Source organism: Podarcis filfolensis (assembly GCF_964270895.1).
Source record: "Podarcis filfolensis genome assembly, chromosome: 5".
NCBI classification, from domain to species: domain Eukaryota; kingdom Metazoa; phylum Chordata; class Lepidosauria; order Squamata; family Lacertidae; genus Podarcis; species Podarcis filfolensis.
The window spans coordinates 73,849,114-73,872,434 of record NC_139608.1 but is presented as its reverse complement, the minus strand read 5'-3'; the positions used below and the strand labels follow the sequence as shown (position 1 = coordinate 73,872,434).

At 43.7% G+C, this 23,321-nt stretch overlaps 2 protein-coding genes and 1 long non-coding RNA gene across 17 annotated transcripts in view; 1 reads left to right on the top strand and 2 right to left on the bottom strand.

Annotated features, from left to right (window-relative positions):
• PHYHIPL (phytanoyl-CoA 2-hydroxylase interacting protein like) overlaps window positions 1–8,959 on the top strand; it is an 80,047-nt gene extending 71,088 nt beyond the window's left edge. For both annotated transcript variants that reach the window (XM_083614832.1, XM_083614831.1), the window contains 3 exons: window positions 625–799; window positions 2,217–2,334; window positions 4,379–8,959. In XM_083614832.1, the coding sequence (XP_083470958.1) occupies window positions 625–799; window positions 2,217–2,334; window positions 4,379–4,913 (828 nt within the window). In that variant the 3' untranslated portion in view covers window positions 4,914–8,959. The remainder of the gene's footprint in view (window positions 1–624; window positions 800–2,216; window positions 2,335–4,378) is intronic.
• On the bottom strand, window positions 2,429–4,500 carry LOC310763007. The gene is made up of 2 exons (XR_014548356.1): window positions 4,362–4,500; window positions 2,429–3,340 (listed from the first exon to the last, which is right to left on the bottom strand). It is a non-coding gene; the product is annotated as an uncharacterized lncRNA (long non-coding RNA).
• FAM13C (family with sequence similarity 13 member C) overlaps window positions 5,506–23,321 on the bottom strand; it is a gene marked incomplete at both ends in the record, with an annotated part of 72,743 nt that continues 54,927 nt past the window's right edge. For 7 of the 14 annotated variants that reach the window (XM_083614736.1, XM_083614739.1, XM_083614742.1 and 4 more), the window contains 5 exons: window positions 5,506–12,700; window positions 13,659–13,760; window positions 14,317–14,516; window positions 16,028–16,123; window positions 22,344–22,546. In XM_083614736.1, coding sequence (XP_083470862.1) covers window positions 12,577–12,700; window positions 13,659–13,760; window positions 14,317–14,516; window positions 16,028–16,123; window positions 22,344–22,546 — 725 coding nt within the window. Of the gene's footprint in view, window positions 12,701–13,654; window positions 13,761–14,316; window positions 14,517–16,027; window positions 16,124–22,343; window positions 22,547–23,321 lie in introns of those variants that run through there. The other 7 variants (XM_083614740.1, XM_083614743.1, XM_083614738.1 and 4 more) reach the window with 5 other exon arrangements.

Below are 23,321 nucleotides of genomic sequence, written 5' to 3'. Positions count from 1 at the left end.
TGCAAATTAAACTTTGTGAACTATGCACACTGCTTTAGCATAATAGCAGATAATGCTGCTCTGCCTTAATGTAATTCCAGTTTCATCAGAAAGCAATTGCTGTATTAGAAGGATTCCTAGCCAAATACTTTGCATTGCCCAAAGTCAACCATTCAGTTGATTTTATTGGGGTGACTAATGCAAGATAGGAAAGCAGGATTTCAACTAGAGAGCATAAAAAAGGAAGGCTCATATATTTAACATGGCAGCCTAGGCACCAACAGAACTTTATGGGGGAATGCTTGAAGAGATGGGTATTTTTCATATTTCAATACAAATCTAATTTAGACCTACCTGACTAATGCATGGATTTGTACGTAGTTATCCATAGATTTTGTGCATTTGCCAAATGCTCCAGCACTGCACTTGGCTCAAAGACAATATAAAATGCATTTAGAAATTCCTGTTCTGAGAGACAATATGCTGTATTTTTAAATGGGCTGTTTTTTCATCAACCCCTAACAATAAACGTTTTAAATCATTGTACAGTGACTAGTTGTGTTAGGCACTTGAGATGAGAATGATCATTGTTGCTATTGCTGTTTCTGCACGCACCTGATCTCCCCATTTTGTCTGCCCAATTAGGATGTACCCACAAAACTAGTGGCAAAGGCTGTTCCCCTGCCCATGACTGTCCGTGGACATTGGTTCCTGAGTCCAAGAACTGAGTACACCGTTGCCGTGCAGACTGCATCGAAGCAAGTTGATGGTGATTACATGGTTTCAGAATGGAGCGAAATCATAGAATTTTGTACAGGAGGTGAGCTCTTTGCTATGAAGATCCAGCTCATGGGGTCATGGGCTTAAGTAATGTACCGTATGTCCGTTTATTTCACTGGGTTTGCTCTGAGGATGACTTAGTTGCATATCACCCATAGAAAAGAAGCATCTTCAAGATATGTGACTTACAGTAACTCATTTCTGTTTGCAACAGATAACTGTTTTACAGACTTGCCATTAATTGAGTGGTTCTTTTTTTACAATGCACACATCCTTCCAGGCTATTTTGCTTTTGGCAATTCCCTTCTGTGTGAAGGCACCAACATTAGCCTTTCGTGGGCCTACCCCGATTGCTGCAATATTAATCATATATTTCCTTCTCCTGTTGCTGTGAGCAGAAATAACGTCACATTGTTATTTCTGCTTTTCACTCGGAACTAAAACACTTTGAAAGCTCAGAGGTTAGTGTGCTTTGTGTTAATTAGTGGGTTTGGGTGGGAGCTCTTATTAGCGTGTTAGTCTGGAGCTAATCCCTTGTGGGTGGGGTTCACCTTATGAGCCCCGTTGCCAGAAGCCCTGTGCAAGGACTTCTACGTGAGCAATGGTGCTTCTCCCCATCTCCTTTCCTTTGCACCTCTGTGCACCCCGAAATTGTCCCTGGGGGGTTGGGAGAAGCCCCAGGACAACCCTCAGCAGGAGGAGAGGGGGGAATCGTCCCATCTGCCAAGCTGAATGAAGCATTTGCACCAGTGGAACATTCGTAACAGTGTGATGTTGAAGTCCACCCTGTGTTTTTAGGTAGAAAAAAAAAGTATGCTCAGACCCTGAAATCAGCATCTGACACCCTTCATGTGCCTCCTCCACAAGAATTCTGGAGGGTGGCAACCCGAGAACAGGCCTTCTCTGCGGTTGCTCCCCATCTGTGGAATGCTCTCCCCAGAGAGGTTTGCCTGGTGCCTTGATTATACACCTTTAGGCACCAGGCGAAAACATTCTTCAACCAAGCCTTTGGATAATTAACATCCTATGTGTTTGTCGGAGGAGGAAGCCGGAGTTATTGGTTTGGTCTTGTTCTTGTTTTTATTATGGGGCGTGTGTGTGTGTGTGTATCTTTTATCTTGTAAACTGCTCTGAGATCTACAGATGGATGGATGAAAAATGTGGAAAATGTGTGAGTGGCTGTCTGAACACATTCTTTCTCCCAAATAAATTCTGGGCACTGCAGTTCATTAAGGGCTTCTGGGAATTGTAACTACATTGCCCAGGTTCTCTGAGCGAAAGAATCGTGTTTCGAATGTTCTCTAAGGGTAGAATGAGAGCTGGAGAACTTCCAACGTGATCGTCGCTCCAGGGTCCCCACTGACCTCTGTCTCACCCCAAAGCGTAGAGCATCCCCATGTGGACTTTGGAAAACATTGTGTGTTGCTTCCCACTAGCAGACTGTTTTTTATTCACAGATTATTCAAAGGTCCACTTAACACAGCTTTTGGAAAAGGCAGAAGTGATTGCAGGGCGCATGCTTAAATTTTCTGTGTTTTATCGGAACCAGCACAAGGAATACTTTGACTACATCAGGTAAGAGAACCAGGACTTGTCAAAGGCAAATATCTCTGCATGGAGCTGAGGACAAGGTTTTCTCCACTGTGTATGTAACAAGAAAGCTGCCTATGTGTAAGCTTCTTTATTGATCAGCATTGGCTACCAATACGTGTTATACATGGTGAAGTTAGTAGCCAGGTACTTGTTTGTATAATCTGTGCCACCTCTGAGAGCTTCAGGTGGGTGACAGCTTTATAAAATAACATGCATAAAACAAGACTTTTAAAAACTCCCAAATACAGTCATTTATTCATAATTTGTCATTGTTGCAATTCAGTTAGAGTACAAAAGGACGCATGGGAATTGTAACAAACATTGTACTGTGCACCTCTCTTTAAAAATATATACATATACTTCTGCAAACCTTGTGACTCATAAGAGAATACAGATACCCCATATTGCTTCTCAGTGGGGCTGGCTGGCATTAGAGGGAGCAATAGAATTCTATAGCTGCTCAACTGAGAATCCCATATGCAACTGGGCAACTGTGTATACAATTTTCAGGGCTGGAAGTGCAGATTGTCTCCACTGTCATTGGTCACCTACTTGAGAAAGGAGACAGGATTCAGCTTCTTCCATTTCCTCAGATAATTAGCAAGTAGGTCAGTAAGCCAAACTATGACTTGCCATCAGTGAGCAAAACGTGTTGCTTCTCCCTGCTAAACTCCTGCCCTGCTGTTGCTCCCTTTCCCAAGCCAGGCAGAAGCAAAACAAGTTGAAGTTGTGTTATGTGCTAACCAGCACTCATAGCTTGTTTATCTCCAAAACAGACCAGCAACAAACTTTGGCTTCCTTTCACAGTTTGTTTGGAACTAGGGAAAAAGAGGAGTAGGGCACAATTTTAGCAGGCTGCATGAGCACAATTGCTCACTCATGGTAAACCATAGCTTGCTAACTTACCATGATGTGTGAACAAGACTAATTATTCTGTTCTAATGTACTTGAATCAGTGTAGTATAAACGTTCTGTAATATATCCAGGCCTGTGGGGGGGAAATGGTCTACAATTAGCTTAACTGGCCACTGGATGTCACTGTACTGCCGTTCAAGAATGGTTACCTGGCCCTTTTCAATTTCCAGGATGATGGATTTTATTTACTGATGGTGGTTTTGATGTTTAGCTCATCTGCAGCAGCTTAATCTTATTTTGAATACACTTTCTTTTCAGTCTTGTTTTAGGAAAACAGAAAGGTGGCACTGTCAGGAAGATAAACATTTATCGTTTGCCTTGTGGCTGCACTTAAAAGTGTAGTAGCATAGAAATGGTGAAGTCAATAACTCTCTGCCCTTGCATGAATAATTAGCTTTGTTTCAAATGATTGACCCTTCCCCCCCCCCAAATGTGGCACATTCTATACGCATCTCTGTAGCAAGTCTTAGGAATTGGCCCCACATGAAAAAAATCTGTGCTGCAGAATCAGGGAGATGGTTGCTGCTGCCTGCCACAACAAGATTGCAGCATGGAATTCCCACATTCAGTGTTCCAGCCAGCCACGCCCTCTTTCTGGATACTCTATTCCAGTCCCAAAAGACCCTTAGCATTCTGTTGCCATTAGACTGGGGCAAATCTGTCAATTCTGAGTTCTAATTTTCCCAGACTTGAAATCAGTTCTCTACACTTAGCCCAACAGAAGCAATGCATGACTGGCCCTACCTGAAAGCAAGTCTCAGAGGTTTTGTCCACCAAAAGCACAATTGCTGGTGCCATTTTAAAAAGCTAGAATGTGAGATCTGTGCCTACACACTTATGTAGCTTGTTTTCCTGAATGGGAAAGGGGTGTATACTTTTGTGGGTGGCAGAAGGTGTGTAAATACAGTGGTTCACCTTGGCTGCTTGTTTCGATCAAACAAAGGAAAGGTTCCTGGTCTGAAACCCTGGAGAGCAACTGCTACCGAGATAGATAGACTAGGGGTCTTTCTTAAAGCAACTTCCTTGACCCAAGACAGCTTCTTTAAGTTCCTAACATCTCACTCACTGATGCCCCTGTAAATATAAACCATTACCCTTCCTTCATTTCTAGAGAGCAGCACGGGAACGCTCTGCAGCCTTCGGTCAAGGATAACAGCGGGAGCCACGGCTCTCCCATCAGCGGGAAGCTGGAGGGCATCTTCTTCAGCTGCAACACCGAATTCAACACCGGGAAGCCCCCGCAGGATTCGCCCTATGGAAGATACAGGTTTGAGATAGCGGCGGAAAAACTTTTCAACCCAAATACTAACTTGTACTTTGGGGACTTCTACTGCATGTACACGGCCTACCACTATGTCATCCTCGTCCTCGCACCCGCCGGGTCACCGGGAGACGAGTTCTGTAAGCAGCGCCTCCCTCAGCTGAACTTGCAGGATAACAAATTCCTGATCTGCACTGAAGAAGACGGGGCGATGATCTACCACCATGCGCAGGATGTAATCTTGGAAGTGATTTACACTGACCCTGTGGATCTCTCCCTCGGCACCGTTGCGGAAATCACAGGCCACCAGCTCATGAGCTTGTCGACGGCCAACGCTAAGAAAGATCCCAGCTGCAAGACGTGTAACATCAGTGTTGGACGTTAATTCAGTGGTCCCCCCCCCCAACTCTTCCTTAGGAGCGTTCTCTGTGGCCTATTCCCCATTGCCATCCGTTCTCATCAGACGCATGCATAAAGCCGCTCTTACCAAGAGTGAACACCAGTGATCAAATTCCTCAATAGTCTTCTTCAAGCAGAGCTTAACAATGCAGCTGGCACAGAGCAGCAGCTCCACCACCACCATGGCACCCTGTGTCCAGATTTTCCCCTCCCCACTGTAATATTTAGGGCAGGCACACTCACCCCATGTTGTGTTGTCCTCATGTTTCTGTAGCCTCCTGTCCACATTCAAAAATCGTTGGCTACCGGTGGTGAGCAGCACTTAACATGATGGCAAATTGCAATGCAGGTAAGTGTGCCCAAACGTCGGGGAAAAGGACCATCCAACCTGGGCATGATGTCATTGGCGGCAGCGCTGTACCCAGTGAAGCATGTAGTTCTGCCCTTAGTATATTCCTTACCTTCTTGGTCCACCAGTGCTTTTCAACTGTTAGGAATCTTGGGTTTTTTCTTTCTAGCAACCATTTATATATCTAGATGCTGCAATTGGTGTTCCATTTTCTTATTATTTTTCTCTCCTCCTCCTCCTCCTTCATATTGCCAAATGTAACAAATCTATATAAACAAGCTTTAGCGAAATAAAAAAAAAAAACTACTGGCTTCTAAATGGTGTTTTAAATATGTATTCATTTTAATCTACTGAACAACTTAACTGAGATATCTCCAAACAGCATGAAAGGGTGTAATTGCAGCATGATTTAACTCTTGCAGCCTAGAAAAAAAAATGTCAGCACTTCCAATGTGTTGTTTGACAGTGTTATTTATGTTATTTATATTAGCTAACAAGCAGGGAAAAAACCCACCTGTGTTTCAACATAATAAATAGAAAAATATTTTATTTGTACTGTTGTATAAAATATTATACAATCATATAGAATATATAGATACATTTTAATAGCAACTGTATACATATGTCATGAAACCATTTTTCCCTTATCAAAGATGTAGTTTGTAAACTTCAAATTCTTGTGTATCTGTTCCTGTTGCTCTGACATGACTTTTAATTAAAACAGATTTATGAAGGAGACCATTCTGATTCATAAAAGTTATATAAATGATCAAGCCAATTACACTGAAACATTACATCATTCTTTTTTTAAAAAATAAATTTAAAAATTCCACTTAGGTATATAAGCAGTGTGACATGATCCCACAAATGTTCTTTTTTTGTTTTGTTTTTCTCTTTTAAAAACCATGCTTCAACGTTACATACAGCAGAAATAAATAAAAAAAAACAAGTTTTGTGGCTAAATAGGGTTCATGAAATCAACAGCTTCTTTTATTACTATAGCAAAAAGAGCTGAGGTACAATCTATTGTCTTCAGCTCTGTTCGCAAGGAGGGGGTTCCCCCTAGAGGCATTGATGGAGGCCTCTCCCTGCGCAGCCTCCCAGGCCAAGCATCACACAACCTTAACTGCACAGTACTGACCTGGATTGTACCCCAACCCCGTGCTGGCTATTTGTGAAAATAAAGCCCCTCACTCAAGGACAGGACCACACGGTTAAGCTCAGCCCCACACGAGGGGCAGTACACAATGACCTCACATACAGTTTACCCAGGGATCCCCCAACTTTACAGAAGCAGTGCTGGAAGACTAAGGATTATGCCCCTGGTTTTCTTGTCATTGGTACAAAATGACAAAACAAGACTAAAGACAGTACATATATCTCTACCTGGAGCTCTTCTTTGCCACCGAAACCTGCGTTTGCCAGTGAGCGGTGCAAACTCGCCGACTGTCCCTCTCCCATGGAATTCATGTGCCACTCAGGCGTGACCTATTGCAAATTTACCTCCGTTTATAAAGGCGTGTTCCTTTTTTAACGGCAAGACCGGGGGGTAGGGGTGGGGGAATATATCCACGTTTATAATCTATCACAGTAAACCAGAAAAGAAGCCCAGCCTCCTTCAGTTCATCACCATGACACTTAGATTAAATAATCTGCATACATTGATCTATCCAAAATATCATAATGCAATAAACTATTGTCACTATTTTTAATAAACTATCTTGGCAATCATCACACAGGAGATATTAAGGTCCTACAAAGTGCATGCTTTCAAACAAGCTTTGGTTGTCAGGAAAAAGCAAAACAAATCATAGCACTGGGCTAAGGAAAAGTGCTACAGAAATAAAAATTGGCATGTGCCATTAATAACTTTGCTTCACTTTGCTTTATTTCGGTTTCTATCAACCGGTGTCTTTTAAGCAATTTCTGCTTAAAAGGATGGAGCAGCTTTACATTGCCTGGTCATTTTTTAAATAGCCACTCTTTCCTGTTTAAGTTCTTTCTCCCTTATATATGCCATATTTCGTAGCCCCGCACCCCACCAAATAGCTGAGACTTTTCAAAATTATTATTTTTTACCTCTTTGTTCTGCTTCAGCATTTTCTTAAGCTATTTTACCTCGCTCTATGAGTTAAGGGCTCAAGTGACGAATAACCTTTTCCCAGCTCCAGCGACATCCAACACACACCTGCTTCTAAAGCTTCTGGAAGATCACCAGAACTGCAATCAGAGTAACTTAATAAGGGTTTCGGCATGGAAACAGTCAGTTTTGTATCACAGTCACCAGCCCTGCTGATCTTATTACTCCCCATTTGCAACACCGTGAATTCTGGGTGCACTTTGTAAGGGAGATTATCATGATGGATAAAGCTTTCGGAACTGCTAGTCTAGCACTACGGGCCTTGTTCTGGCAAAACCCCAGTAAGCTTCCAAAGAAAACCCAAGCATCCCTTGAATCTATGCGCAATATCACAACTACTGGAGAGCACAGCTGCTGTTTAGGCAGCCGGTAGCCACTGTCCTTTGCCTGCAGCAGCGCTTGGGCTCAATAACAGGTGCTGCTGCTGCTGGTGGTGTGGTAGCTTGTGTAGCAGCACTGGCAAAAACAGGAACTCTAGAAAACACTCTGCTAACATTACCCAAAGACCTTAATCTATCCCATCTCAAGGACTGCAATTTAAGTCTGAGTGCCACAAGCTTTAGTTTCTCAGTGCACACTGTAATCAAGGTTCCTCAAGAAAGCAAAAGGCTCTAGGAATGGGATAACGGGGGCGCAAGCAGCAACACTAGAGCCAAATGCAATGGGCAAGACTGCGTGACTTTGCCAAAATGGGTAAACTCCGAAACTTAAAAGTACCTGTAACCAGCTTGGATCATCATAACTGTGTCTTAAGATCCACTCTGATGTTTTGCTTTGGAGTAGTTGAATAATGAGTGAATAAAGGCAACAACAACGAGACACGCTCATGAAAACTTGTAACTATTAAAGAAAAATTACACTGGCAGGCAATGCACAGAGGAGTCCTGCTCCTGATAGTTATTTTCATGCAGGACCTCCCTGGTGTTTTGCATTCCAGTGCTCATGCCAGAGATGAAGCCTGGAAAAATTAATTGGCCGACTCCTTTGCCATGAGCTAAGGGATAAAAAAGCCACCTGTCATCAGCACAACACTCCACCTCTCTTACTTTTTAAAATTAATGGGGTTGTTTGCTTTTTAGATTTCTCTAGGTGTGAATTCTATAGCTCCTGGGAGGCTGTCCCTGGCGCCACAGGATTTGTTCCATCTCCCTCTCATGAGGGTGAGATCTGCCTTGAAAGGTCAGCAGCAGGCAGTTCTCCATGATCAGACCTGCAACATCTGAGAAGACAAACAGAGTCCAGAGTAGGATGGACAAGGTGCTGGATCTACAGGATCCAATGTCCCCTGAATTTGGGGGAGGCGGACATTCCAGTCCTGAACCTACTGTAACTTTCCTCCCAATGAGCAATGAGAGAGGGAGGTTTTTATTTTTAAAAAAGTCATACAACTGTAGAAAGCCACATGAAAGACCATGGTTCAGTGACAGAACATCTGCTTTGCATGCAAAAGGTCGCTGGTTCAATCCCTGACATATCTACGTAGGGATGGGAGAGAACCATCCCTGAAAAGACACTGCCAGTAAACAATGCTCAGCTAGATGGACTAATGGTCTGACTCTGTACAAGACAAGCACAAGTGGGTAGGGAAAGTGGGCTTCGCCCTGTCTCACAGATGTGCTCTGCCCACCAAAACCCATTTATCTAAACCAAGCATTATTGACAAGAGAGTTGGGTCTGGAAGCCCAGCTGTCTGTCGTTTTATCTTTTTGTTTCAATTGTTCTGCAACCAGTGGTTATAAATGGCCATGAATATAATTATCTAGAAACTGCCAGCTCATAATGATCCAAGTGGACATGGCAAACATCATTGTTTTTGGAATTGTACCTAAAATGGCAAATGGGCATGTGCAATACGGCTGCTGACTCCTTCCCTTCCACCACACACACACACACCAGCGATATTTCATTGCTCTTACAAACCTAGATGGCATCCACCTAGTAAAATACATGCAATTATGCCATCACTCCTATTAGTAAATGGGTGAGAGTGTGTGGGTATCACCTGCACACGAACAGGCTAGGCACCAAAATACATCCAGGGGTAGGCCTGTGGTGGGTCTCTCCAATTGGGGGGGAGCGTGAAGAAAAAAATTAAGACCCCAGCAAGAGTGGCTTTGGGTGAGGGGCAGAAGGAAGGGATAATGTGAGCAGAGGCAGGTGGCGGGTGTGTTTATGGAGAAGGAGGGAGCTCCAAGCCGAATCTGACGCCCCACTTGGAGGATCCTTTAAACTTAGGAATTGTTCCTTCACAGTTTCTGGGAGCATGAGGTGGGGGGTCCTCTCCCTGAGTCTTGGCTTTGGGGCCAATGGGAAGCGGCAAGCTTCACATACATACACACACCCTTAGGCCCCCACCCCCAAAGCTGACTTGAGGGCTGTACAGCTTCCACTGCAGCCCCTCTGCTTGAACGGGGCACCTGCCAATGATAGCAGAGAGGCAGCTATACTTGAAGCCGGCTCCATACAGCCAGAAATAATGACTGGGTAGTGGAAAAAGAGGAGAGGGTCAAATGAGGAACAATAACCCTCCTCCTTCCCCTGTTTTTCTTCTCTCGTTCTGCAACTTTCTACACAGTGCACTTCAAAGAGAAACCTTGTCTTCCCTGGTTAAGCAGGTATTGCAATGCCTTATTGGGGTTTTCCTCTCACTCAGCCAAAATCAATGAGTGCTATGCAAATTCAGGAAGCTGGGCCTATCATCCAAAGCCTAAGTTAGGTTCCTGCTAGAGTTAGCTTCCTCCAGTAAGCATATTTAGAACCAGAAGACCTTGGTTTTTTCGCCAGAACAATGAAGCTCTGCTAGCTTGCTCTCCCCAGCTTTCCAGCACAGGAAAGGTTGCCTCAGCCTGAGAGGAGCCACTCTTGCCTTGATGTGCCAGCATGGCAGGAACTGCATGGTGATCTGAATACCCCTTGCGTTGTGTGGAGAAGACAGCCTCTTTAACCTTCACAGAGCTGGGGATCCAGAAGGAATAGCTGCCATTCACACGGGCCTCTGCTGGGTGGGGGAAATGGGCAGGCTATGGTATTGCAGTGAAAATGGGCAAGCCAAGTTCTTCACCAAGAAATGCAGAATTCTACAAGCTGTGTGCATTACGCAAATAGTCATAATTTATCTTGCTGCGCACAACTCCGTGACTCTTTCTTCTTCTGTTTTTAATTTAGTCACGGTGACGGAAAAGCCGTTAAAGGCCCTGAAGTCACACCACTGCAAATCCTATGTAGTTACCATGCTGCCTTCTGACATTTCACTAAGTGTTGCCCACACACACTTTCACAAGCATGCCTTTGCAAACCAAGAGCTAGGAGCCTCCTTCCTATTTTTACCAAAAATATTAAGGAGATAAAAAGCTGCCATTGTCAGGAAATGGAATTCTATGCCCAGTTCCATATGTTATGCAGGGGGTTTTTTTGCTGCTTGCGTGGAATTACAGCACTCACTCACAAACAACAGCTCAGACAAGCTCTGCATATTTCTATTCTGCCACAGGATTCCACCCACCCACAACATCTGGGTGCTGTCTCATGCATCCAACATGGTGCCCTATATATCTTTTGGACTCCAACTCCAATCAGCCCCAGCCAGCACGGCTAACAGCTGGGAACTGTACTCCAAAACATCTGGAAGATCTGTGCTGGCTACCCTTGATTCAGACCACATCACCTCCTGTTCCTGCCTCAAACCCATAATACCCCCATCCCCCCAAGTGTGAACCGCTCTCCAAAATTCTGCCTGCCAATTTGGTATCTGAACTAGGTATCTGAGGCTCTTCCTTTGTGCCATAATTCTTCCCATGTTTCCTGCACCTGAAAAGTAGAATTTCTACCTACCCTAAATATAGCCTGAATGATGCAGGAGCCAGTGGAGCTTTCCATGCAGTCCAATCTGTGCACATTCCACAAACATAGGTTGCTGCCTATATCAGAGCCATCCTTCAGTCTCTCTTTATCCTGCAGGAGCTATCTTGCCCTGCACTTCCACCCTATCTCCGCCACTTCAGGAGGGGTGTCATACACATCAAGTGAGAAGTGTCTCTGCCAAACTGGTGGATTTAGATGGTCCTTATCTGTTAAATATTGGAGGGGAAACAAGAGGATCAGGAACCCCCTAAATGCAGGACAGATGAAGACTTGCATCTTGGGTGCCCATTAAATTCTCAAAAATGTCCCCTCCTGCACAGGTATTTGATCTACGGAGAAAGTAAGATTTTTGACTGATGGTTGTGTTTCGGCAAACAGGGTCCTCTAGAGCACACTGAACCAGAAAATACAGCTGCTCACATTCCTGGGGGTTGTTGGTCAAGTTTTTATCTGCAGGGGTGTGCTGGTTTTCCTTCCGTCACTGTCCTCAACCAAGATGGAAAACTACAGTTTCGCTGTGACCTGTACTTTTTTACCTAGCCCAGCAAGCAGAAAAGAGGTTCTTAACTAGTGCATCTCTCCTCCCAAGATTAGGGATGGTTTTCATTCTGGCCCTCCCAGTGAATCCTAGGATACAAAAGCTGTCCAGGCTACACACTGGAATATCACAAATAAAAAAGGCCTATCAGATTGCGGAGGACACTTCATAATGCTGACTGAGTAGGTTTAGGAGAATTGCCTACCTAGAATCATGTTCCAAGTTTACCTGATGGGCAGCCCAAGAGACTTTGACCTGCCTCTCTTTTTCTCTAGTCCTATGCTGCCCAAGTGGAAAGAGACAAAACAAAAACCTGGGTGAGCCGGTTTGGATGATTGCACTGCCCTTCCATACCTTTGAGTGCTGTTGAATTAGCATCATCTGCCTGGAAACACGTCACAGTGGAGCTTTGAAGTGAAACAGGAAGTCCCGCCAACCCGGCTTCCTGAATGTGCATATATGATTACCTCCTTTTGGCTAAAGTGAGGGGAAACTTGTCCGAGTGAAAAAACAGCTCCAGAAACAAGAGACAGCTCGCAGGTAAGTGTTAGCCCTCCCATTCAATCACTCCTCCTTCCTGCATTCTCACACCCCTTTCTCTCACTCTCTTGCTCACCTGCAGCGGTAGAACATAAATAAAGTGCATCAGAATTTCAAGGTGTCAAAGCCATTGTGCAGGAAGAGCCAGACCTGTGCAATCCTCTCTCTCACTCTCTCCTTTTCCCAGACCAAGGAGTTTTACTATTGCAAACCACTGGACTTCACATGGTTTTGGAGACATCGTGCTTGCTGATGAGGACCTCCAGCAGCCTCAGCTTGGCTTTGATGTGCTTGTATTCCAAGTACTCCTCTGCCATGGGGATGCGGTCCTCCTTTTGGGGAGTCCTGTAAAGTGGTAAAATTTGAATGCTGGGGCTTAAAAGGAGCAAGCGTTCGCAGAGCACTTCTGGCTCAAATATGACTTTTGTGTTTGTTTCCTTAATTATAGGTTTCCACATATAACAAGGGGAAAAGAAAATAGAGCGCAGATATGTTTTTAGGAATTGATTTTTAAAAAACCACATCCAGACAGTCTTCTTCCAAAGAAGAGGCAAGTGAATGTTGGAGAGAACTGTACACAAGGTTAGGCTATGTGCTTGCTTGCAACAGTGGGGTTCAGAGACTGTGGGACACCCCTGCACTCACACACATTAATATGTTTGTTAACATGTTGAAGACCATTGGGTCTGCTCTGTATGTGAGCTATTCTAATATGTGATCTTTTTAACAAATCATAGGTGCTACAAATGGCCAACAAATACTCCCATGGAATGAGCAGGAGAGTAATCCCCCAAAGTGTACATTGTACATTGTGGCAAACTTAAAACTGCCAGTATGCTGGTTCAACTCAATTAAACCCAACACACATAGACAGACAGACAGACAGACAGACAGAGGTGGCTGCCCATTATATCTCTGCATAAATGGCTCCTCTGGACTTGTCTCTTTCCAATCATAGGCACACAGGGAGGAAGTTCTCCTGCAGGAAGATACCTCTTATTCTTACACGCCTCAGTAATAAACTTTTTTGTGGTGGAGGGCAGAGAGTTGTGAGCATGATGTGTGCCTGCCAATTTCAACTCCTAGGAAAAGAAGGGTACCTTTGCTATGGCAAAATCAGAAACCCTTGGCAAATCTTGGTTTGTGTAGTCACCAGAGGAAAATTCTCAGGATTTTAGTACTACAGGGGAAAGGCTCACTCGGAGATCTGTAGACAACTTACTCTTCAGGATCTGTGACTGTCTAGGTCAGCAGCGACATACAGAAGGGGTACAGAGACCAAGCATGAATGTAGTTTCCTTACCTTCCTGTTTGCTTAAAGAACTGGTCCTCAAATTCTCGTAACATTTTCCTTAGCCTTTTCTTATCAGCTCTCGTTTCTCGGAGATGTTCCAGCAGTACGGGCCTGCAAAAGGAGAATTGTATCTGAAAACACTGAAAGTGATAGACAGGTGACAGATTTGGGCTCAGGAATATGCACACAGCTTCAACAGGTGCTCCTCTTTCAGCCCATGCCTAGGACAGGATGTTCTCAAACGACATGCATTTTACAAATTAATTCCAATAGATATTGAAAGTTCTGACAAGACACAGAGTGATTTACAGTAATGTTTTACACTAATTTATTATTATTATTATTATTATTATTATTATTATTAGGCAAGTAGGAAAAGTTGTACTACATTAGGTCAATTTCCAATACATATTTACTGCAGCTGTGAGTTATTGCTGATGCCGTAAAAAGCCTATTAGCACAGGCATGAAACAAATAAATATATCCTCTGTTACATTAGGCATGTGAACAGATGGCTTAGGATCACTTCAAAGCACAATGCGAAGAGATGACGGGGAGATTTGCGCTTTTTGTTCCCCACACTTCTGCATCTTGTCAGAAACCGTATCCCCCCTAAGGAACAACCATGCTATTTTGTCCAGTTTAAGAAACAAAAGTCAGTCCTCACATTGTGGCCTCGTGCAAGTTGGACATTGACAGGGCAGGCTGTTTGACTGCTTTCTTTTCATCCAGGGGTGACACAAAGGCAGGCTCATTCTCCTCATCTGAATGACAGAGATGTTCGTCAGAAGGCAAATGGAGGGACATGGCAGAGGACAATTCATAGCTGCTCTGGGAGTGATCTTCATCAGAATCTTCCTCCTCCTGCTTGTAACACAGAATGAGGGTTATCAAATTAATTACCTGCATGCACATTGGTGGAAAGGAAACATAAAATAGATCTGCACCAGAAATAACTACTGAAAAAGTTGAATAGAAATTGCATGAGATTAACCATGGTTAAAAAATAATGCTAAGAAAATGTGACTGACAGAATCTCCTCAGGACATAAGCTACACACTCTTAATCAGGAATTCACATGGTCATTTCCACAAGGGAATTAGCTTTGTGTGACACCGCCTCTTAACTTGAATGTAAGAAACTGCAATTTTGGGGATCTAGTTTTCCTTCAGAACCATTTCCATGGAGCTAGCCTTGAAGCCCAGTCCTAAACAAGTAAAACTGCTGAGTCCAATGCATGTTATTTCTTGGGAATAATGCTTGTGTTTGCAGCCTTACTCATGTAAGCAGATTGCCACAGAAAAGAAAGTGAGGCACACCCTTAATGGGGCAGCAAGAAACAATCTGGATTACTTCACTCTCATAAAAGACAGCTTCCCAAAGGATGGCCATTGTTTCCCAGTACTGTACAAGCTTTGTATTTCAAAGTTTGAGCTAGACACAGTGGTTACTTTTTAAAAGAAGAGAACCCGGGGACTCAAATCTGCCTGGGATGCAACTTCCCTAATCCAAAAGATGGGGATACCCAGGAATGTGGGAAAGGAAGGGCAGGACACATCAGGATTCCTGTGGGAAACACCGGTGTGAAGACCAGTGTCGTGCACCAAGTGTGGAAATAAAGTGTGCACATATCAGTTGTGTCCCCCAGACGTTGCTCCCAGGGATTTACAGATATATGTATGGACATATTTAACTTCCAAGGGTTATTAGTCTGCTGTGGAAACAGGGCCGGATTTAGGTTTGATGAGGCCCTAGGCTACTGAAGGTAATGGAGCCCTTTATATGTCCAGCTGTCCTTTGTCAACAACAAATTGTCGCTGTTTTTCGTGTTGAATATATGCTATATGGTAATTTATGGACCTAATAGGTATCAAAAGCCATTTGTACATAACAAAATATGTATTTTATCAAAGTAATTGCTGAACTGAAACACAATTAATACAGGGTTTTTTCCTTTAATTTTTTTGAGGGCCCCAAGAGAGTGGGGCCCTAAGCTATAGCTTGTTTAGCTTATACGTAAATCCAGCACTGCGTGGAAAACACCAGCGTAACATTAGTTTCCAGCAGTAGTCCTGGATGTATTGTCAATCTGCAGGGTTAATTAAAACTGTAAAACAGTAAATTTATTTTTTAAAACAGCAACAACAATCATTATACAGAGAGGCAAGATGGAGCCTAAATAAACACTGTATTGAGCATTCTCAACAGCTGCTATTCCATTCTTGGGAAGGCTATTTTGCAGTTCCCGTGGTTGTACTATTCCCTCAACACATTCCGTGAGAAGGATTCCCTAGTGAGCAAAATGCTTCATATGAATGGAGCCTTTAAAAAGGCAAAAGTTTGGGCAGATTTATTTCCGCAATCTCCTTTGGACTTACAATGGTTGTGATCAAAGTTGGCGTCGACAGAAGCTGCTTGATAATTCTGTATCTATCATAAAGGGGCTTCATCAGACTCCTATCTTGCTTGTTTCCCTGAAAAGAAATAAGAAGCAACACCATATTGACTCTGGCGAAACAATATGTCTTTATTGTGCTGGGTGCCAAAGAAGAAGGTCCTAATCTATACACTGCTTTATGTTTCTTTAGCATAAAAAGTAGCAGGAGGAAAGTGTGACTCTGGCTTTAAAAACAACAACACAAATGCACTGCTTTTTTTTTTTTTTTTGCAATAGGGATTTAAAAACGAGGAAGTAAATTCCTGGTTGGCTAACAATTTCACTGGAGCACCACGTTTGTGTAGAAGTTGAACTCCAGCAGTCCTGCCAAAGAGGATGGCCAGAAGTGCTGGGATCAAAATTGCCACTGTCTCTGTACACTCCTTGCCCCTGACAACTGCATGATCCATTGTCTCAAAATACCGGCACTGTTATGGCACTGGGTGCTTGGTTTAGCGACTTGCTGTTGACTGTCAATCAACATAAGGATTGTCAAGCCGCGGACTGTCCAAATATCTACCAACCTCTCCTTTGACATTATTTAGTCTTAGCACCACGATTAATTTCTGCCTCAAAATAACAGGAAAGAGGGACTCAAGCCAAGACAAAATGAGGTAATTACACTGAAAGAAGTCATACATTTTTGCCTGCTCCTGGTGGCTGAAAGGATTTTGTTCATGTCATATCCTCAAGATTGTCCATTCTTACGGAAGGTCTAGTGAAAATGCCGAGGCACCAACTATGCAGTTCTAGAAACCACATTATGGAGAGTTACAATGAGAAGCAGTACAAGTAGGTTTGGCTCGAAGGTCATTTTGACAGACGTCCCATCCTGGGAAAGTTTAAAGGCACTGGTAACTGGAGAAGCTTACGGAATTCAGTATCTGAGAATCCTCATTTGACCTGACCTGATCTGCACTCGCAGATAAATATGCAGATTGAAACTTAAGTTTTCCACCAGATTTTTAAACCGGATGTTCCAGTGGCTCAAAAACAGTAACAAAACATGTTTAAACATGCATATTTTGAAGAAAAAATACATTTGCAACTAAATGATTTAAACATGTAGCTAAATGCGAACTCGTGTACAGATTTAAAAAATGAAGAACATCAGAAATGAGTTCGATTAGTGACACAGACCAGAAATAGACTGATTTGCCAATCCACATTTGCAACCTTCAGTTATGGTATAATCCTCCATTTCCACAATATATAAGATCTGTACATTCAGGGCAGCAACTACACAGACACAAAAGCCCAGTGTAATCAAAGACCAAGTGTAGACTTAAAAATCCCTCTACTGCAAACATCCCACCAGTTCAAGCATTGCAGTCAGATGAAACTCTCCCCCCTCTCCTTCCCCAGTGCTGTTCTGGGGGATCACCCCCCAACACCAACACCGAGCCAACTGAAGGGGACAGGTGCAATGAGATAGCCCCATCGCCCAGGACTTCCACTAACATGGTGTGTTGGGTGAATCCCACCTTAAGTAAGAGATGAACTTTGCTGTAGGATAAATGGAAAACCAAGAAGCAAATCCTTAAGGATATGATGCATGGGGAAACATGCAATAGTCAGGGTACTGGAAATGGGGGCTGAGAGGAAGAAAAACTGAGCAGATTTAGAAATGAATGTATGAAACTCCCTTATACTGAATCCTTATACAGTAATATCCAAGGCCCCAGACAGGACGTTTCTCCAACCTGCAACCAGCAATACTTGAACTGCAGACCTGGGACCTTCTCAGACAAGACATGTGTTCTCTCACTGAGCTATACTCAAGCAAATCAGCTGAGGGCAGACCAAAGGAGAGGGCAAGGGAGACAGACTTTCTTTTTAGTCCAGTTCAATTGATGTATGAGAAAGCAGGAGTAAATATTGTGCATCATTAGCCTCTTCAACCCTGATGCAGAGGCACATGCACACAAGACCAGTAGCTTTAACTGCATGCAGCGTCACTGCACAACCAGAAAGGAAGCCCCACTGTTCCTCTGCGTGAGGACGAAACCACACCCCCTCTGGCAGGCCACCACTGCCTGCGGAGCGGCCACGCTAAGGCAGCAAAGGGGCCAGCCCCACAGATCCACAAAGATAAGTGGTTATTTCTGCTGTTAAAGTTGTAATGCATAGCATACATAGCTCCAAAGCCAGCCACGGGAACCAAGTCTACAGTACCTACTGCTCAAGGTGGCAATTCAGCCCCAGGAAATACATGTGCAGAGTGTGTGCAGTTCCTGAACCATTGATATATGCAGGTCCACCTTAGCATATGCTGGGAGACACCTAATTTATCCTGCATGAGCATGCACAGAAAGAAGCTTGTCCATCCGTAAAGACACCAGTTTCTTTTGCTTTATTGTACATTCTCTTTTCCCACGCATAAATCTCCTGTTCTGAAATGCTTTAACTAGAAAACATCTACACAGAATCAAGAAAGTCAGTCCTCCCTTTGCCAGGTTTTAAGTACCCATCAGGTTGCACACATAAAACTAGCTAATCAACAGGCAGAAAATTTCAACCCGTTCTCTCCACTTCCATTTATACATGACATGTAGGAAAAGCAAGAAGGAACATGAAAAGATGCATTATATTCCACAGTCTAAAAGAAATCCATGCCTCTCCAATTTGGACATGTGCATGGACTTGTGCAGGCAGAAGTTGTACCAAAACACAATACACGTGGAATAATTACAGTTTGGCCTCAGCTTGTCCAAATCTCAGTGAAAGAAATGTGACTTTGAGGCGTGACCAATATATGCACAACTACACACATGCGCACATCACCAAACCCGGAAATGTCATAAAAGACATCACTAAAAGGGCAGAAGAGGGGTGGGCAGGGCAGAATGGGGTGTTTCAATTGAATGAGTTTTCAAACAAGCGTGCAGTGACTCGGAATGGAACCCCGTGCAAATCGGGGGTTGCCTGTACTTCCAACTGACTTATTCCGTGTACTCAGCACAGCTTGTAACTGTAACATTAGCCCCAACAAACCTTAGCTAGATTAGGTCCTCTACTTTCTGTGCTGTATAACCATCTGCAAGTTTCTGAATTATGCACAAAGCCTTGAAGACCCCTTAGAAAGTGGCTATATTTCAAAGTGATAAAGCTTACAGAGTTGTTTTGATGAATCAGTCAAAGGTTCCTCGCTCCCTCCAGCACCAACAAGTGTCATTTGATATCCTATTCTTTGAGTTTTCTCTCTGATTCAGAAAGCACTGTGGGCCTTTCGATCCGTCTTCATGCAGGCATGTACCTAATTAGATTGGGTTAACCTGGAAGGCTCTCTGAAAACAAGCCCCAAAGCTGATGCTCATCAAATTTAATTTAATTATAATCCTGGGGGGGGGGATACAAATGCATTTGATTTTCTTTACTATCAATCTCCCATAAATTGTTTCAAGTAATCTCAGCTTACAGCCTTATTGTACTTGACTCGTAAACTTGGGTCCCCACTGCAGGGTGGGGACCAAAGGTAGACAAACTACCCCAGAAGGAGCACAACGTGTTTCCCACCAGAGGTACTATGCTTCCTGACCATAAGAGATCCTCCATCCTTGCTAGAGTGGAGTAACTTCAACCTTGTTTGTATATGCCGCAGGCTGTCTGCACTGAAATTCAGGCAAAGGGGACAAAGTTATCTCCTGGTATCAGCCCTGGCTCTCGTGCAACATCTTCTCAGGCAGCAGCTTACAGGACTGGGCAGAGATGAAAAAAACATCCACTCCCCAATCTTATTTTGCAGGTGCCATGTGAGTGCACACATTTAACTAATCCTAGACCAGTTACAGCTGCCTGAAAAGTTTTGCAATTTGTTTTAAACTTCTGAGGATTAACAGGGATAAACCAGCTTTCATATATATGCTTCTGACAGAGCTCATGATTTACCAGGGCCTGGTATAATTTTAAGTAGCCGAATTAAATTGTGGCCAGGGAGCAGGGCAGGGGGTGGGGGTGATAAGCAAGCAGAGCAAAAGCCACTAAGGGTTGTACTGATTTATATGGGTGGTTTATAATCCACTCTTCATTAAAATCAATCCCAGAGCAGGGAAAATCATAAAAAATATATGCTACGTAATAAAATATAACAATCCGGAAAAAATCAAACCACCACAACAATAAATCAATTTTACATCACAGCACCGCAAGAGTGACAAAGCATCTCCTACAATCACTGTAAGGATGGAAGTGAAATTTCATTCAGTTCTCATTTCAAAGGTGAACCTACCAAATTTGGTAGATTCTGAAACAATACACGATCCAAAACTCATCCACTGTTTGAAACTTCTCCGAATATTGCAATGCACTTCTTCAGCTTGTCCTCCATGAATTTGTCAAATTCTCTTTTCTAACCATCCAAGTGTCCATCACCACCACTTTTGGGAGAGAATGAATCCCTGTGCATCACAATGACACCCACACTGGACAAAGACTAACTCCATGTAGCTCACCCACTCAGGTCTCAGTAACACATGCCAGGTTGGCCCCCACATCCACGATTAAACCGTGGATGATAGATCCTTTATTTTGGATAGATCTGATGTATAATAACAACAGCCTAGGTTATGTTGGTAAGCAACTGAGCCAGACAAGTCAGGCTGAGATGGAAAAGGTTCACATTGCAGAGAAGTTCTCAAAACTGAATAAGTTAACTTAAAAACAAAGCTGATCTCCACTGGTGCTATGATGCTGCATTCCTTTTCTAGGTCAGATTGCCTATCAGACCACAAACGACAAGAAGAAGAAGAAGATATCCCGCTTTATCACTACCCTAAGGAGTCTCAAAGCAGCTAACAATCTCATTTCCTTTCCTTCCCTACAACAAACACTGCGAGGTGAGTGAGGCTGAGAGACTTCAGAGAAGTGTGACTAGCCCAAGGTCCCCCAGCAGCTGCATGTGGAGGAGCAGGGACAAGCAGATTAGCCTAAACTGAGGGTCATGTAGTTACTGCCTAAAAATCATGATCATTGGATACCACCTTGGACATAAGGCAGGACACAAAAATGTCTTTTTAAAAACCCTTGGGGCTGATTTAAACATGGGAGCATCCACACAAAGACCACGGAGAAGCATCTTCCTGTGCAAATGCTTTATACAGCTGATGACACACTGATAAGCCTTGAGTCCGGTGCCCTGGAGTTCCTAAGTGGGCCACTGCTTTATGACGGTCTCCACATGGCCATCATCACAGTTAAAACAGCCCTCATCCCTTGTTTTGAAGACGTTGTGCCCAGTCCAGCAAAAGAGAGATGTCCTTGTCCCACTGATTTCAATGGGACACTATCTCTGAAATGAGCCTGTTATTTTTGCCTGTATCATTTGTCTAAGACCAGAGAGCTTACGAACAACACACACAAGGCCTAAAGTCTTAAGACACATGCTTCCTAATTATGTTGTTGACATATAAACAAGGCCCATCATGATCTTCCCTCCATCAACTGACATCTAGCAGCCATTCCACCAGGCTGTGGCAGAGCAAGAGGTGGGAAGCAGGGACACTCCATCAGTTCAGCTGAGAGACTAAATCCATCAAGATGCCCCCTCTTCTCAATTGTCACCCAACAGCAGCAATCTATCAGGCTGCAGGGGGGAGATGGTAGGCAGGGCTGTTCAGCTGAGAGACCAGCTCCAACTGGCTCCTCCTCTTCTTGAATTGTTTATATTCCTACAGGTGGCCATTACAAGAACTACTCTGTATTCTTAATAATGGATGTCTAAGCTGACTTGTTTTGCTCATCCCTCCTCGTTGCCTTTTCCTTTTGTGTTATGTTCTATACAGGACTGTTTTGTTTTTATCTTGCCTAAGCTGCTGCTCAGGCAGCATTTTTCTGCTGAAGAGTGATGCAAAAAAAAGTTTTTTAAATATATATATATAGACAACTCTAAACATTAGTGTTCTATTGCACACCTCTCATTCCTAGTGGAAGTTTCATGAAACATACTGACCAGGAACTGCACATTTTCTCTGAACAGCCTATCACTTCTTTGTCCAAGACTTCCTAAAGACATTATTTGTAAAGGAGGGACGGTATCTCCCCCTGCAGTTTTCGTATAAATCTACTAAACTGTTTCATTTAACTCTTCTAAACTGTTGGTGGCAAAACGTGGAGCTACACTGAAGGGGTGGGACAGCAAGGCATAGAAACTGCCACTGCCTTTTTGGTGGCTCGGCACATGACAAACAGGCCCAACAGTTCAGGAGCTGAACTTGGCTCGAGGCTGCGCAAATAGAAATACCATAAAAGAGCCGTGTTACCTTAACGTTCTCGGGGATATGGAGCTGCTGCCGCTTCTCGTTCAGTCGTTTCATCACGGCATCCATGGTTTCTTCTACGGAGGGGCTCGGGGGAGCTCCTGCTGTGTCCTGCTTCACAGTCTCTTTGGAGCTCTCCTGATGAAGGTTCCTTTGAGTTGCTTTGAGGGGGCAGCTTTGTTCTTCTGACAGTTTGAGTTTCAGCTCTGGGAGGAAAATTCCCAGGACACAAATGAGCAACCACTTGCAACACATTCCTTTTTCCACCACAAAATGTGCATGCACACACACCATCACCGCACTGAGCTGGATTGCTCACATACAACCCTTACATGTGGCCCACAGAGTTAAATGCAATCCCCCGCCCATGTATGGTAGCTCACAAAACGCGTGTTTAAATCCCTGGTTTTAAGAACCCAAAAAGATCCCTGATGAATCAGATCAAAGTCCAGAATCCTGTTCTCACAATGGCTACCCCTTTGCTTACTGCATTTGGGAACCCTCCTCCTCATTCTGCTTCTGAGTGTGGCCCTGGATCCTTGCTCCCACATCCTGCCCTTGTGACACGCCTCTGATGCATCGACATCAGTAGACTAAAACAGACTTAAATCACTCCAGCTTCCCACAGGAAGCTCTGATTCTGAATTCCACCTGCTGTGGCCATTCTCAACTCTGCACATGCCTTCATAATCATGGTAATACAGTGGTACCTCGGGTTAAGTACTTAATTCATTTTGGAGGTCTGTTCTTAACCTGAAACTGTTCTTAACCTGAAGGACCACTTTAGCTAATGGGGCCTCCAGCTGCCGCCGCGCCGCCGGAGCACAATTTCTGTTCTCATCCTGAAGCAAAGTTCTTAACCCGAGGTACTATTTCTGTGTTAGCGGAGTCTGTAGCCTGAAGCGTACGTAACCTGAAGCATCTGTAACCCGAGGTACCACTGTACGATGATTAGGTTACTTGTCCTGATTTATTCTACTT